Raw genomic sequence first — 17,962 nt, forward strand, 5'->3', positions numbered from 1 at the left:
CTGGGTGTTATACGCAACTAATGAATCATCGAACTTTACTTCAGAAACCAGGGATGTACTGTACGGTGCCTAACATAATATAATAAAAAAACATTAAAAAAAAAAAAAGACTTTGGTATTTTAAAAATACATTTCACCAATACGGATTTTTTACAATTTCCTAGAATGATTACTAGTCCCTCTGAACAACAATGAAACTCAGTTTTGATGCTGAACAGTTAAAATGATCCACATGTACTGTTAGGTCACACAATCTAGAAAAGTGTTCAATTATTTATAAATGCAGTAATTCATGTATTAAATGGGAACAGCAGGAAACCACAGCCACTGATACATGCTAGGTATGGTATCAAGTCCTTTACACGTGCTTTGATTTCAACATCACAATGACCCGTTAAGAGGTTCTATCCTTCCAGCTTTAAACTAAAGATACTAAAGCTCAAAGAGCTTAAATAAAGACATGGTGGGGGGGAGGGTCTGGCTGCCTAGTCAGAAGAGCACACGACGCTTGATCTCAGGGTTGTGAGTTCGAGTCCCATGTTGGGTGTAGAGATTACTTAAAATAAATAAATGAAATTACAAAAAAAAAAGGACAAGGGGACTATGTCACATGGTCATAGCTGGGTCTTTTGCCCTGACACAAACTTAGAAAAATTTTCAAACTAGTGGCTTTAAATCTCTCTAAAGTAGTAAAAATGCCAGAAGGGCAACTGAATGATGGTTCCTAAGCATTTTAATGAATGAAAGGTACTATTAAAAGTAAGCAGCAGTTCTGTTATACATGCCAGAATGTCATCACCAAGTAATCTTCTGAAATATTATAGTATTCTCAGGATAAAATCAATGGCCCTAGTTTTGGGAATACCTCTTATCCCTAAGATAAGACAGGCAAGAATTCAGTATATTTTTAAATCTCCCAACATCTTTGATACTTTCCAAAAAGAGAATCAGTCTGTTTGATCAAAAATATTGTGGATCAGGGCGCCTGAGTGGTTCAGTTGGTTAAGCATCTGCCTTCAGCTCAGGTCATGATGCCAGGGTCCTGGGATCGAGCCCTGCATTGGGCTCCCTGCTCAGCGGGAGTCTGCTTCTCTCTCTGCCCCTCCCCCAGCTTGTGTGCATGCACGCGCGCGCGCGCACTCTCTCTCTCTCTCTCTCTCTACAATAAATAAAATCTTTAAAACATTTTGTGGAACAACATAGTTTACAGAAATTTGAGTTCTTAAAAATACAGCATGACATTTGGGTTAAAACATTCACCCCACTTTTGGTAAACAGAATAGCATCTAGGGGCGCCTGGGTGGCACAGCGGTTGAGCGTCTGCCTTCGGCTCAGGGCGTGATCCCGGCGTTATGGGATCGAGCCCCACATCAGGCTCCTCCGCTATGAGCCTGCTTCTTCCTCTCCCACTCCCCCTGCTTGTGTTCCCTCTCTCGCTGGCTGTCTCTATCTCTGTCAAATAAATAAATAAAAAATCTTTTAAAAAAAAAAAAAACAGAATAGCATCTAACATTTTCCTGGACCACCATTCTTAATTGTTTAAATGCAACGTAATATTTGATTCAGTAGGGAGACTAGATGACAATGACCTGTGTTCGACTCTCCTCCCTCTGGGGTCATCATATCTCACTACGCAAGCAAGGCATGTTCCACCGTGAGTGCAAAGAGTAGAATCCAAAGCCTGACCATCAAAGACGCTCACGTGGGCAATCAACAGGTGTGCACACTGCACACAGCGACCTGTTCACAGAGAAGTGAGAAGGAAACGCAAGTGTGTGCACAGGTCCTGACTGCCTACTGTACCCTTCACCTTTTAACTAGAGATCTTCCCCAAGCTGGTAGCACTAATGAAGAGTCCCGAGAGCTGCCAGCAAGCTCATCCACCAAAAAGCTCTCACTTATGTCCTAAAGAAAAGCTTACCTAAACCCAAACTTGACCTTTAAGGGGAAAAAAAAAATCACTTTATCTTTTTCCTTTTCCCAGAACAGAGCTTCAGAAAACTCACTAAAATAGTTTCAAAACTTCAACAAAAATCACTTCTGAAGTAAAAACTGCCTATTCTCTATTTAAATAATTTAATAATAGGCTTTTGCTTGCTAACCTCCCCGCATCAGGGTGCATCTTCCGATCTGTGGTGTGTCAGACTCAGTGACAGGCAGGTGCCAATCACCCATCTGCTGACCCCTCCCAGTGAAGTTTAAAAAAAAATCTGAGAACCGATGAGATATAGTATTAGTTCAAAGAAGCATGGTCTCTGAACCTCAAGGAGCCTAAAGTCAATGCCACAGATGTGTGTTTGGATGGTGTCCTCCATGATTTAACATGGTGGCAATGTCACAAACGCAGAAGGTACACAAACGAGAAGCAGAAAAGTGACTACTTTAAAGTTCTTCTCCCTGAACTGGTAACAATGGTGCTCCAGCTCATCAAATATACTTGGACGGATGTGAAGTCGACCTGCAGCCTCAGGGTAAGGCAGGTGGGACACGTCAGTCCCATTTCATAGACGGGAAACCCAGTGCCTTTGTTTCTACAATGAAAAGGGCAAGAAATCCATTCCCTGCATCTCCCAATGTCCAGTACGTCCAAGTCTGAGAGCATCAGTGTCTGGACTGCTCCTCATCAAAACCTAGAGGCTCGTTACGGATGACCTGCCGACCCAAATGTTGTTTTAGTCAAACAAAACAAAACAAAACAGAAGTGTAGTTTTTGTTCAAAATGACACTGTTTTATTTTTAATTCTTACAATTCTCCCCATACTTTATTGTATTTCTGTAAGGCACCTCTCACCTTCTAGTAAATTATATGATTTACACAGTCTTGTTCTTTGACTGTCCCGCCCACTAAATGGAAGCTCTGTGGAGGCAGGCATGTCTCATTCACGGACATCAATGTACACTTTCAAGGCCCAGTAAGAGCCTGGAACAAAAAGCATGCTCAATAAATATTTGCTGAATGAATGGATTCCTCATCTATATTCCACACAAAGTTAATTAAAAATACCTACTATCAGTGTCAGGAAGTTAAAAACAGACATGCCTAATGAACTTTCCTATAGAAACACAGATGTGGGGGCGCCTGTGTGGTGCCATCGGCCACATGGCTGACTGTTGACTTCGGCTCTGGTCGTGATCTCAGGGTCTTGGGATCCAGCCCTGGGTCAGGCTCAGAGCTCAGCATCAGGTCTGCTTGAGGTTCTCTCTCCCTCTCCCTCTGCCCCTCCCACTTGTATTCTCTCTCTTTCATAAATACATAGATAAATCTTAAACACACACACACGCACACACACACACAGAGATGCTAAACAGACTGAGGTTCTTGTCAACATGAGAAAGAAAGAGGAGAAATTCCTCTATTATGGCTAAAGCTGTCTGTGTGACCCTTCCTTAAACCCAGTGATGCTTACTTTCTCTTCTAAAAGGTCAAAGTCCAGGGGACTTGGGCTCTGGAGCAACATGGCCCAGAATGACCACAGAAGCAGCAAGATTCAGAGTTGCCCCTTTTTCTTTAAATCAATTAAGAACTCACCTTACCTTTCATCCTTATAAGGAAGGCATACCTGCTTTGAGGAGTATGATGTAAATCTCAGTGAACCAACTGTATTCTTTTTGTATGGCCCTTATTTGAATCTCTGGGTTATAATACCATGAAAATGATTCTTTATGCCCCCCTCCCCCGAGGAGCAGTCTAACTCACTGATCATGAAAAGCAGACTTTTACAAAGGAAGCTCTGAAAAGGCATGGTTTGTGAAGGAGAAATTATGGCTATAATCTATTAAGTCTGCTATCAACTACGAAAACACAGGTGTTCACTCGGCCCCGGCTCTAGTAGCCAAGGCCAGCAGCTCCACAGGCCCATCCCCTCCCATGCTCACCTCCTGCAGCCCAGTCCTGAGAACTAGAAACAGCTTACAGAGTATTTCAAATGAAGACTCTAAGGGGACTCTTGATAAGGTGCGTGGAGAGCCTCTGGCAATACCTGGCCTTCCAGTCTGTTACTATGGCCTCAGACTGTGCCAGAGGCTAATGAGAATATCCAAGATGGATGGGAGGTGCCCCCTTCCCTTTCCAGAAAATGTAGGACTCTGCAAAACTGGAACAAGAAGAACTATGGTCAGTAGTCCTAATACTAACAGCAAACCTCTGGGCAATCAAATCCTACATTCCTGTCAATACCCCCACTTGCAAAGGTGAATGATGTTCACCTTGCCCCACCCCAAAAATTCCTTCTAAAAAAGCAACCCAAATGTCTATCGATAGACAACTGACTGAACCAAGTATGCTATATACATAGTCCAGTTTAAACAACTGTAAAAGGAATGTGGAATCTCTGTATATACTAATAATCTGTTCTCCAGAATACGGTTAAAATGAAATAACAAGCAGAGAAAATGGTCCATAAATACATGACTATTTATCTCAGGGAGGGAGGAGAGGAGAATACATGGAGAGAGAGAGAGTAAGAGAGAGAGTATTCCTGTTTTACAAGTATAAGAAAAAAAACTTAAGAGAACAAGAACAAAAAAAGGTTTCCTTTGATGGAGGAAAGGCACAGGGATGAAGAGGCAGGGGGAAAAAAAAACCCTACATTTCTTTGTACTTTAATTTTTTTTTAGTTTTTAACCGTGGAATGATGTACACATTTTACTTAATACTAAAACAAGATTAGGTGGTTGTTTTTTTAAGCTTTAAAACTGTAAAACGAAATGAAACATATGATCTGGAGTTTCAAGTTGGCAGGAACTTGACCCACCAAGAGATAAGCTAGTCTATGTGATTTTAAAACAGAGTAACAGGACTATATGTTCCTAGGGGCATATACCCTGAGGACAACAGAAATATTAGACTACATTTGGTAGTCACAGTGTAGCAATAACAACAGTATTACAATGTAAATAAGCAATTATGTTGATGAGAGTAGGAACTCAGATTTTTAGTATAAGGAAAAGGAGACACAAATATAAAATCAAAGAAAAATACCTGCAATCCTAAATCTGAATTAGAAACCTGCGTATGAAGTCATGACATCTTACTTAAAAAAAAAAAAAAAAAAAAGATCTATACACGTATTTCCTAGATGTGTCCACTGAAGAGGCACAGAAACAGTGACCCCGCCAGGACCAGCGAGCTTCTCCAGCACCCTGCACCTTTCCCCCACGCAAAGGAGCCAGCAAATTTTGGAGAAATGGCTGGCTCCAGACAGGGAACAGGGACAGGCGAGCAGGGCCTGAAACATCCTGTCTCCCCAGCAAACAGAGAACCTGGAGGCCAGCAGCACAGAAATTCAGGAGCCCATCTGAAGACACTGCTGTTTGGTCAAAGATGAGAAAATTTTAACTTCTAAGAGATTTTTTTTGAAAAATTTGCAATTAATTGAAACACATCAAACATTAAAAAGCAAAGGGTTTTTTAATCAGTCTAAAATGACTAATGGTCATTTTTCATTAGTCTGAAAACTGGTAAAGGACAAGAATCAATCATTTATCCTTTTCCTGTATTAACTGTGTTCTCAGGATAACCAAGAAACTGATGATGGGACACTTCTTTTTATAGAATATCTAAGTTGATAAAGAAGAAAGGATGTAATTAGAATGTCACCATTTTGCAACTGTGATAAAATATTAGATCTAAACCATGATCATCAATGAATGCTTGCTGTCATAAAAAAAAGAGACAGCCAGACTCCCCTAGTAAAACTCGCAGAACTACCTACCACCACCCATTAAGGATTTTTTGCCTTCTTCCGGCAAAATCTGAGCTAGGTCTGATCAAGCCTCAAGATCCAGCTCCTAGTTTACAGGAAACACAGGGAAGGAGAACATATTAAATGGCCATGCACAGGTGCAATCAGCAAAAGCTAAAATGTAGGGAAATCTGCAGGAAAACACATAGTTTCCTCACCTAATAATTAACATAAGGGGATAAAACAAAAAGGAGAAGGAGTAAAAACCTATAGATTGAGAAACACAAAGAGATCAACGAATTGCCATATATATCCTGTGAAACAAATTATGAGACAAGCAGGAAAATTTGAATATCGATAGGCCTTTTTTATATTAAAGAATACCACTCATTTTTTAGGTCTGTTAATGGTATTAAGGTTTTTTCCAAAGCTTTTATAGGAATACAGATGACAAGATTATCGAAGTGAACCATGGTTCATGGAAATTCATTGTACTATTCTCTATCCTTTTGGATGCTGAAATGTTTCATGATAAAAGGTTAAGGGGAAAAAAGTGTTCTTAATTCTGATGGTAGTCTGTGAGCTCTTTTGAGGCCCAAACCCTAGCCCCTAGTGGCACAGGGCTGACATTCTATATATGATAACCACACTAGGACAATATATATAACACATTAACATACATATTAAATAAAATGTTAAATAAACTATAAAACCCTTCTCTTCCTGCCCCTACTTCTGACCTGAAGCATGAAGTCAGGTCTGCCACCTCATTTACTTCACCCTCTGCAGGAGTTAGTGAGTACCTTGCTGTCTTACCTATCTGCGGTGAGGACTGCTTTCTACAGTATCTGCAGAGGAGACTGAGGATCAGAAATATTCAAGTTCAAAGAATCCCCACTGGGTTTTCAGATTTTGACCAAATAAGCATCTCATGGAATCACTGGTCTTTTGGCCTGCTTTTTCAAAGCCCTAGTTATTCCACTTAGATTTAATTTACTAAAAGCTATTCACATAGAGAGCTTTTACAAACATACCACAATAAATATCCCCTAATATTTTAAAAAATGGGGTCAGAGCAGAAAGCAGATTAGCAGTTGCCGATCCAGGCAGTAGAGGAAATGGGGACTGGGCCTGGGGTTCTTTTGAAGGTAATCAAAGTGTTCTGGGATTAGACCATGGTGAGAGTTTCATAACCTTGTGAATATCCTAAAATCCACTGAACCATATACTTTTAAAGGGTAGATTTTATGGTTTTGGACTGTATCTCAATAAAAGAGATTTTAAAAAACAGGAACAGAAGTATAAGCTTCTGAAAAGTTTATTCCTTCACTGTAAAATCTTCTATACACATAAAGAAATCACCATGCAAGTAACGAATTTGTTTTTTATTTAGTGGGGTGTTTTTTCCCCTTTTCCCTTCCTAAATGAAATAACAAGCCTAAGAAAATCAGAAAATGACATCATGCTAATATAACTTGCCAATTCTGGTCATAAAGTAGGAAATACTATAAAATTGTGGTGGCACCTACCACCTTCATTTAACCAACCTAGCTGGCAAAAGTCCTACTGTCTCTAATATAGAAAAACAGTTCCAGACTAGTTTGCTGCAGAGCACAACTTCCCTCCCCACTAAAGACACCTATAATAACCCTGCAGAATTTAAGGTTTGAGTAAAGAGTCATGATAAACTCCAAAAGACTGATGATTTTATTTCTTCAATTAGTTAAAAAGGAAATAGTTTTAGTTCCGACAGACAAAACTTAGACAAAAATAACATCAAATGAGACATTCTGTATTAAATGCCTAATAAAGAATGAGTACAAATAAAAATCATCAGCTTTAACCTTCCCCTGCTCTTGATACACCTGTCTCCGGGAGCTTAACCAAAGAAGCAAGCGCTCTCACCATAGATCCAAACTTCAAACATAAAAAAACCGAGGAACATGTGGAATTGGCTTTAGGCCCTCCTACAGCCGCCTCTACTATTTATAAGCAGAGTCTTTTCATTATATTAACTTTAAAATTCATCTGTAAACTACAAAATCAGGAGTTGATAAACCATGGACTGAGTCCACATTATGCAGTTTGTCACTAAGTGATTAGGAAAGAGCAAAGACTGCTTTTAAAACTCAGTGTACTATAAGCCAGGAGGGGCATTCTTTTAAGCATGTATTCCTGATTACCCAAAGCGTCTTCTTTTCATGAACTATTAACATTCCAATGCATTCTGAATTAGACTCACTTGAGCCAAATCTTCAGTGTTTACAAGGGTCTCCAGGAAACCCCACTGGCCATCAAGGTGAGATTAGCAAAAGCATACAGGGAGCTGTGCCCTAAATACAGCCCGTTCCACATGCCAAAAGGACACACCCAGCATATAAAAGCACCTGGCAGTGTTATACATTTAAAGTAAAATGTGTTCAAAAGGAGACAGCAGATCAGCATATTATGCCTGTTTAAGAAAGATAAAAAATTATCAGGGGAAACACATCCAGGAAGACTGTCTAAAACCACATGACAATCCACACATTTACTTCCTGCTACAACAGAGCAGAAAAATCTGCAAACCTTTGTTTTGTAACAAGTGAACTGGTGCCAAAAAGTTAAAATACCCAATGGCTCTTCTGTTCATCTAGGAGGGAGCCCCCAAAGAAACAGCCCAAAGCTGACCCTCCAGTGCCCCAAAGCCTGACAGACTGATGTAGACTGTCCCCACCCTACAGGAGGGCCACATTGTACAGGTTAAGTGGAGGACCCAGTTGGTAGAGATCACTGGGGCTTTCACAATCCGTAACATGGGTTTTAGGAACTCCAGGATGAGGGAACAAGAAACCAAGGCAAGGAATTCAGGACACATCCAGTAAGGTCACATTTCCATCACTTTCAGGAAGAGGGTGGACTTTTATTTATTTTTTTTTAAGATTTTATTTATTGATTTGACACAGAGAGAGGGAGAGAGCACAAGCAGGGGGAGCAGCAGGCAGAGGAGGAGGGAAAAGCAGACTCCCTCCTGCTGAGTAGGGAGCCCGATGCGGGGCTCGATCCCAGGACCCTGAGGTCATGACCCGAGCCAAAGGTAGATAGATGTTCAACCAACTGAGCCACCCAGGCTTCACAGATGATGGACTTTTAAACTTTTAAACAATGAGTCGTTTCACTTAATTGAATGGGGAAAAACATCAAATGTTTGTTGAATGACAGACACAAACATACCTTACTCAGTGCTGTATGACTTACAATGTGCCTACCCACTAGGAGAAAATGCTTTGGGCACTAATTTCTCAGGAAAATGCTACAAGAACAAAGCAATTAAAAATCCACTGAAACACCAGTGCTTTTATGTGTGTGGCAGGTGAGTTACTGTGGTATTTCAGACTCTGACACTGTATCAGAAGCAGTCAGAAGAAACAGTAATGCATATTAGAAAGTTCAACTTTACCTGAAAGGTATGCAACTTTTTCCTTTAAAATTGGCAAAACATCCATAGCTTTCATTTCATCGTTTTTTCGAAACCCTGAAATACATAAGGAGAAATTCAAGTTACTAGGTTGCTTGAGTGACATTTAACTTCTTACCGAGTCTAGCCAATGCAAACACAGCAGCTTTGCTCACACCCATTAAGTCTGCTTTAGAGATATCATTTCAAAGCATTTGAATTCTATGAAGGAAAGACTGTGATCACAGAATTATCTTCTATTTTAATGTCAAACAATGATTTGCACACAGACCCAAAGGCCCTGGTACCAAGCAGGCTTCAGGCCACTTGTAGCAATAAAGATCTGGTCCCCCAAAATACAGGATATGAAACCAGTCCAGATCATTTCAAAAATCTTCATCTGAATCCTGTAGATGAATGTAACTAAAGAAGCAATATCATGTTTTAAACACACAGACCGGTGGCACACTGAAGCCTCTAGGGGGAGCTCAAAGCCTCCTCCTCCTCCTGCTCCCCCCAGAGTCCAGAGTGGTTAAAAATAAACAGTGACAGTGAGGAGAGCAGGGATTATAAATAGCCAGGGACTAGCCACAGCTTCCTTTAGGCTCTTTCCTTCCAGGCTTTCTGGGTCATGCCCCCCTGGAGGATGTCACTGGTTACTGGGGTAGGATGGCCCAGTGCCACCTGCGTCAGGAGATGGCTGAGATCCTCTTCTCACTGTGAAACTAACTCTCCCAGTGCCCAATATTGTCAAAGGCAAGTGAAGAGATCATGGAAAAGGAGCACGCAGCAAGCAATTTAGGCCAAGACAACATCCACCTAAGATAAGAAATTCTTGCAGCCCAAACGTGTCTGGCTCAGCTTACCAGGGCAAAGGCCCCCATGGGAGTCTGGGGTCAAAAATGTTCAATGCTCATAATAATGCCTCAGGATATTTCTCCTGGAGGTCTCGAACAGAGGAAATCTAGCTTCAGGATGCTGGCCATCCTCATCAAAACGAGAAACTATCATTACTGGCTGAGTAATCTCTACGAAAAATAAAAGACCACTGCCCCATCGCTACTTTCCTGTTTGTTTTTGCCAAAATAGTACAACGAACACTCCAGAATGGTAGCTTGGTACACAACAATCAAGATGCACACCTGGATTGAGAAAGCAAGGAAAGCTCTCTCTCAGTGAACTGGGGCTTCCACCTGCGACGTGTCTGAGTAGCCCCTGGGGGACCAGCCCCACCACAGAGGAAACCTATAAAAAAAAATCAACCGTCTCCAGGCTGCAAAATAACCCAAAGCAGGGAGACACACTTGGGGAAAAGGGAATGGCCCTGGGAACACTGCACTGGGGCTTTTAGCCTGAGGACAGGGCGCAGGCTGAGCCGCATGGAGCTCCCAACACAAGAACCAGGCACAGCTCGAGGCAACCTCAGGAGCTGAGGAGAAATTGGGGAAAGGAGCAGGGGAGCCCCAAGTTCTGGGGATAATCTTGGCCCAAAGCTCTGGCTCTCCCTTGAGCCTCGCATGTAGGAGGCAAGCTCGAAGCTAAAGACAAAGCATCTGACTGAGATTCGCGTTGGGGCCCAGTACAGAGGAGGCGGGGTTCACGGCTTCAGTCCAGCCAAATTAGCAGCCTGCCAAAGCAAGCAAGCAACAACAAAATCAGCACTTCGAGGAAGAATATAACAGAATCCAGCCTCTGCACCCTATCGTTCACAGAAGCAAAGAAAGACTAAATTAATCGTGTGATTTGATTAAGTAAATCTCTCCTGCCCACGGAATACTTATAAGTATACTAAGAACCCAGTTTAACAGGATTAACGATGATGCTGACAATCACCAGAGACACTGCACAAAGTCAGCAGCAAACACGTCCTCAAGAGGACCCCGAGGTCCAGGAGATAAGCTGCATGACCTCTCTGGTGGTGAAAGGGCTCAACAGAGAACCCACATCTCTACATCATCAGGCCATTTCGCTTTCCAACGTACTGAGCTTTGTGCTGGCAACCCACCAAGCTTTTAAAAACAGTGGCTATTTATAAAAGGCAAAACAGGAGCCAAGAGTTCTGCAATTTCATCCTTAAGGTTCCTTCAAAACTCTTGAATGGATGCAATCTATTCTCAGCAATTCATTGCCAGCCGTTGGGTAATTCACCGGACACGTCTACAAAGACAGATTACGTCTCAATTCCATCTGGGGTGGACAGAGGTGTCAGCAGGGCAAACACAAAGAGGAGTTAGGCAGCACGGCGGCCCTCATGAAGACACGTTCATAAATACCACGGCAAGGCACGGGATGAAAAGTGCCACAAGCAGCACAGAGTGCTGGGGGCCTGGACAAATGAGGAGGCCAATCAAATGACAGAACAGTAGGAAGGAAGAACAGCGCACTGGAGTGAAAACAAGGTGACGTAAACAAAAATTCACAATGAAAATCTCGATTTCCTATGACCCACTAGAAACCACAGATTCGCTCCCATGTTTTAGTTTCTAGAAACTGTAGTTATTTTAAGCCTGTCAGTTCCTGAATTTCTCCCCTAAATTAAATAAGACTCACAGTCTTGTTAGAGGAAGAAAGGCACATGAATGCAGGGTTAAACTGGTGTTGAAGTGTGTTATACTTCTATTGTGATATACATACATGTCCAAATACAGAGTAGAAATTCTTCACAGTTTTACCACAATATTTTTATTGAATATGTCCCAGAAAAAGAGATGGGAATTTCATTAAAATAGTCCATTAAAACTTTTAAAAAAGAAATTTTTTAAAAGCAGAAATATGAAACTAACCACAAAGAAACTGAGTTTGTGACTATTATGGTAGTCACCTAAGTATTATCTTTAATCTCATTTCCATTTTAAAAAACACACCCCATATGCAAAAGGCTAAGGAAGCATACCATAAAGTTAAATTAAATAATCATTTAACTTTTAATAAAAAGCATGAAGAACTCAGCCATGAAACATCCTCAGATCAAAAAGACAGATTCTGTTCTATGCCCTGAAGAGCTGTTTATGAAAACAGTGTGCAACTATTAAAAAAAAGAAAATCTAAATACATGGTTTCTGGGCTATTCCAGTGATTCTAGATTACACTGCAGATAAGACAACTCCTACTTTGTTCCTTCCTTGTGCCTTAAAGGATCAAAAAGGATTACGCTCCAGGACTATCCCTATAAGCACACAGCCCCACTCCCCCATGCGCTCCCCCATGCGCATGGGGAGAGAGAGGGATGGCAAATGCCACCTTGGAGCGATGCTTCTGAGGTCTCAGACCACATCTTTGCGTCACAGACCACGAGTCAGCAGCAGTTTCACTTCTAAGTGCTACCAAGAGAGTTTGAAAATGCCACTAATAGGTGAAAAGGGATGCCAGAGAAAGACTTCTGGTAAAATTAGAAGAAAAGCAACTTGAAAAGTGATAACGAGGGGTCAAAGTAAGAGGACATTTAGTTATACCAATTTCTTAAATTAGATACTTTTTAAATTACCCAGAGCCTAACTAAAGAGTGCAAAAAGACCAGATTCTTGTTAGAATTTAAAGTAAGTTTCAGAATCTGAGACAAAGAAGCCAACGTGAACGAAATCACATGCTAGCTTCAGGAGACAGTGAGCACAGCATAAGGATGCAGTCAGCCCAGGCTCATTTGTAGGTGCAGAGGGTGTTTCCCAGGGGACCCTACAAAGCATGCAACAACCACTCTTTTGAGCCAAGTCTACAGGAAACCTGATTGGAACATTCACATGATAACGTCTGCCATTACTCTAAGATCTTGATATCAATATTTGTTGAATGATATTGAGGAGAAAGGAGTGTGGGTTAAAAATCAGATGTTACCATTGTTAAAATAAACATGCAGTTAGAGCTTGATAATTTTCTTTGCTCTTTCCTGGTTCAACATAAATAATGCCTAAAACAATAAAATTTGAATATTTAGAGGGTTTAATATATTCATTTTAAAAAATCTCAACTCCAATTCACAAATTACTTGCCAAAATTGATTGTTATCACCTTTTACTTATTTATTTTTAAAGATTTTCTTTATTTGGGAGAGAGAGAGAGAGAGCATAAGCAGAAGGGGCAGGAGGACACAGAGAGATAATCTCAAGCAGACTCCATGCTGAGCATGGAGCCCAACACAGGGCTTGATTCCACCACCCTGAGCTCATGAATGACCTGCGCTGAAACCAAGAGTCGGACACTTACCCAACTGCACCACACAGGTGCCCCTCTCTCACCACCTTTTAAATTGCTATTTGGTTCAGAAGTATGTCAATCTGGAGTACATTTTACACCCCTGCCTCTAAATTGCTCATATTTCTTAAAACGATAAGCAGTATGTTCCCCACCCAAGAGGATGGTTTTTCTCTCTTCCTCTAAATTATCCTGCTGACCAGAGGATGGGTTTCCTTTGTTCCCTGCCATACGCCAGACGTCTAGGACAGGACCAGGCACAGGGTGGTCAACAAACATGGGATGGTTGAATGGATAAATGAATGAGTGAATGAGTGAATGAATGAATGAATGAATGAACGAACATACTTCTCCAGCTTCTTGCCCCTGAGCCCCTACTCAAGCACTCCAATGTTCCTTAGCACTTTGTATTTTAGGTTTATGAAATACAAGCTCAGTGTTTTCAAACGGCCACTCCTAAAGTGTATATTATATTCATAACAAGGAAATTAACCTCTCTGCCCTGAGAAGAAATATTCTACAAGTGAGCGTTCAACAATGGAAAATCTTTTAGTTGAATCAATGGTCTGAAACTTCAACTATCTAATACCCCACTGGTCAAACCAATTTCTCATTTTTCACCCTGAGACTCTGTGAGTGGGTGCTGTACTGTTACTGCTATCAAATGCCTTTTGGAGTGAGTCATTGCTGACCACAACGCTCGTTCATTTGGTCCCTTTTCCATATTAGATTTAAAAAAAAAACAACAACAACAACCAAACAGAGAAGGAACAACCCCAAAGTCCTTACTTAAGAAGAAGGAGGGGGGGAAAAGCACCACGGGAATATTTTTACAATGAGCAAAAAGCTTTTATACAGCACATCATTCCGACAGTACTTTTTATATAAGGGTCAAAAAAACTAAGATGAAAAAAGTCAGATGAAGTCAAAATGAATCAAATTCAAACTTTTTAAACTAAGACACAGGGTCATTTTTTTTTTTTAACCTCTTACTTCTCCCAGGACTACTGGCAGATACTAGTAATTTGAAATTTTATGTAATCTTCAAATCAAACTAGCCAAATGGTTTGGTTTTTCGTTTGTCTTTCTTTCTTTTTTTTAAAGTAAAAACAGTGTTAGAAAAAACCATAGTTATCTCTTGATCATTTGGGCTGAACGAAATGAACTGACACCTTGTTCTGAACCGTCTGCCTCACCTCCTGCACTGGGATTTGTCTTTAAAATACAATCCACAAGACAAACTGTGCTCTTCACCCATTTTGAAAGGTCTCATTTGCCTGTCAGCTATACTACTTTAGTTCTGGATGGGAAGATCGAAAGTGGGAGTGACTGAAAAATAAAATTCTATACCTTTAGAAACACAGGTTGTAGCAGTAATATAAACGTGTTAATAAGTAAAGCAGCATTCTGAAACAACAAAAAAGAACACTCCAGTAAGCTGGAGGGTTACTATTAGTACCAAGTCTTGGTGGTAATTACCTAATTTTACTCATTAGTTTATTTAGGGGAACCGCGCGCGCACACGCACCCCTGAACACAAAGAGCAGGATGATAAATCTCTGCATCAGCGGCGTCGCGCATGCGCAAATGGGGGTGACATCACCCTTTCCAGGCAGGCCCTCCGCAGTTCCGACTCCCTCACCTTTCTCTGCAGTGCCTGCAGGATTAGTCACAGATCACAGGGAGCGGTGGTGCGTGGCATACAGTGTTTGTGCTATCAAGGGTTTTAACTAGGCAAGCAGTTAGACTAGTGTTGTGTAGGAAGGAAGCATTTTTAACTAGCCTGGATCCTCTATAAAAATGTTTAGGGGGAAAGAAGGTTTATAAATCAAATGATATTAATGTCATTTTTACTAAGGCATAAAAACATCAAAATATAATGTAATGATTATATTTTTATGTAAATATATAACTACAATCCACACATATAAAATGTTTATAAAATGTATATGAAGTGAGTTAAATACTTATACCAAGAATATGGGCATATTCACCACACAGGAATACAGATGGGGTTTCATGGTGCAGTATTATAATTTTCACTTAAACCTTTATGGTTATAGTAACTGTCAGCCTCGTTAATTTATTCCTTCATGTAATTTTAGAAGCAATAGCCTGTGATGCAACATCATACCTTTAAGGAAGAAAAAGCAGCATAAGTTTGATTGATCGAAGGAAGTTAAGGGCATTTCAACTTAAAATAGCTCTGGCTATTTAATGTCTTGAGCATGAAATACAGAGGACAAACCAAAATAGCCAAAAGACCATAACAAAAAATATTTTTTAACTATTACATATAGTTTAATGTAAATGAAATAATGAATTTTTAATGTTTGATGATTTAATTATGTATTAGCTACACATTAGAATTTAATTAAAAACCATAACTAACAGACCAACGGAAGGGAATATTTTAATAGTCAAAAAAGCTGTAGCATTACAAAAGGGGATTCTACCTTCCTACAATCTCATACACCAAAAAAGAACCATGTGCCCAGATGTGCTGTTCATCTTTGTATCCCCGAGGACCAGTCAGGGCTAAGCACAGGGAAACTTTGTCCTCATGTTTGCCGAAAGCCAAAAGAAAGAACACCTATATCTCTCTGAACCTCTAAGAGTGTCAGGAGATGCCTTTAGGGAAAGCTCCAACACTGTGCTCTGAGCCTCTAGTCACCCATCCCAAGCCACACGTATATAGACACATATACATACGAGCCTGCTTATGGTCCTGTGATACCTACTCCAAGGAGGCTTGCTTTACATCAAGAAGCAGCCTCTCAGGAAAGCTAGTTAGAAACTTAGTTTCTATCAAATGAACCACAGAGATACAACTGATACAATTTAATCACTGTCAAATTGATTTGATTTAGATCATCCAAGATTGACTGCTAAAAGAAACCACGGTTAATCATTACAACAAACATTTCATACATGTTAGCACCCTTGCCCTCTACAAAACAGAAAAGAGAAAGATCCTTATGCCTTCATATTTTTTAATGTAGATCAAAATCATTCTTGTAAAAGGCTTTGAAAAACAAAGCTATGTTGTAATTCTCCTTTTCCTTTATGTACAGATTTTTTGATTATTGTAAGGAATGAAGGTGCAATTACAGAGACACAATATAAATTACCGATACTGAAACTCTGTTCAGTGTACACTGATTTGCCCTGTGTTGGGGGGACGGGGAGGGACTTGTACATCAACTACTACGGCGCCCTTGTTGCAGTCTGTTTGGGAAAACAACACCTGAGTGTTCAGACTTGGTATGGAAAAACGAGGGCCAGAGGGATCACAATAGGAGAAGACACCTGTAAGATGTAGGATGTGTGGGGTGGAGATGATTGTGGTGGATCTTGCTGACCAAGCAGAAGACTCCCATCACTGACATAAAAAGGTGTCAAGAAAAAGGGGGCACCTGCAAGCCTACGATACAGCCATCTCCACCTGTACTCATGGTCCCTGCAAACCTGCTCCCCACTGTGTGAGTCCCAGCACAGTACCTGGCCCCACAAACCACCTATCCAACAGCCAACCCAGAAGAAACCCGGGCTTCCCCCTGCCCCGCATCCTCTCATGTAATCCTGCAGGTGCCATCCTTAACTGGAGCACCGTGTCTCCCTGCCCCACCGGCCAGCACCTCTCTCATGTGGATTACTCCAGCAGTCTCCTAAAGGAGGTGCAGGACTCTTTGATTCCAAACTGCCACTCTCCCCTAAACCACATCTCATCATTTTACTCCCCTAAAATTTGTCAATGGCTCCTCAGAGCCCTCAAATAAAATTCAAACTCCCTGACATGGCACAAAGTCCTTCATGGTCCGAGCCTGCTGAGCTCTGCACCCTCATGAGCTCCCCATTCATCATCCTCTCCCTCATCTACTCCCACAGGCTCCACAGCCCCTTGCTCCCGCACTGCCTCAAGCATCCCCTCCCCTGCCCATGCACAAGCCCACACATTCTTCACCTTCCTGAAGACTCAGACCAGACCCACTCCTTAAGTGACGTCTTGCCGTGTCCCCACTGCTGGATCTAATCCCCCACCTGGCACTCCCACCACACCCGAAATCTCATCACACTGCATGGTAATTATCTAAGAAATACCTGTCGGGGCCCTACCCCCAACCCCCATCAGGAGGCAAGCTCATGGCTCTCATCTTCCAGCCCGGTTTCGCTGCGGCAGAGTGCACAGCTCACGGGAAGAGCCTCACACCTAGCTAGTTCGGCCCTGGGGTTCATCAGGCTCCAAGTAGTGACACGTTTTAAGAGGCAGTCTACAAGTTCTAACCGAAGTATCCATCTTATCACATAACGCAACAAGTCCGAAGCAGTCAACCTGCTACACATGGCCATTTCGAGGAGCCTAACGGGACTGCATTACCTTTCTGTCTAGTATATTCGGTGACTAGTACATAAAATAGCATTTATATATTCTTGGGATTTTTACAATGTAATTAAAAAAGTATTTTCTGCCCTGGCAACCAAAATTTTAATGAAGTATAAAAAGCTTCTCTGGTGGGAAGAGCAGGCTGTGATTTGTGAAAAGAGCATTCAGTGGCTTTGCATTTACCTCCTCAACAACCAAAAGAATGCAGGCCTTCAGGGAAGTAGGAAACACAGGCCTGGGAGCCCTGCCTCTTGACAGCGGGTGGGGTCA

At 41.4% G+C, this 17,962-nt stretch overlaps 1 protein-coding gene across 1 annotated transcript in view; it reads right to left on the reverse strand.

Moving 5' to 3' along the window:
• The window catches only part of TRIO (trio Rho guanine nucleotide exchange factor), a 347,159-nt gene that overhangs the window by 219,403 nt on the left and 109,794 nt on the right, over positions 1-17,962 (reverse strand). Inside the window, 1 exon segment of the mRNA XM_034657080.1 lies at positions 9,124-9,198. Within this exon segment, the coding sequence (XP_034512971.1) occupies positions 9,124-9,178 (55 nt within the window). The 5' untranslated portion in view covers positions 9,179-9,198.

Source organism: Ailuropoda melanoleuca, chromosome 3, assembly GCF_002007445.2.
Source record: "Ailuropoda melanoleuca isolate Jingjing chromosome 3, ASM200744v2, whole genome shotgun sequence".
NCBI lineage: Eukaryota > Metazoa > Chordata > Mammalia > Carnivora > Ursidae > Ailuropoda > Ailuropoda melanoleuca.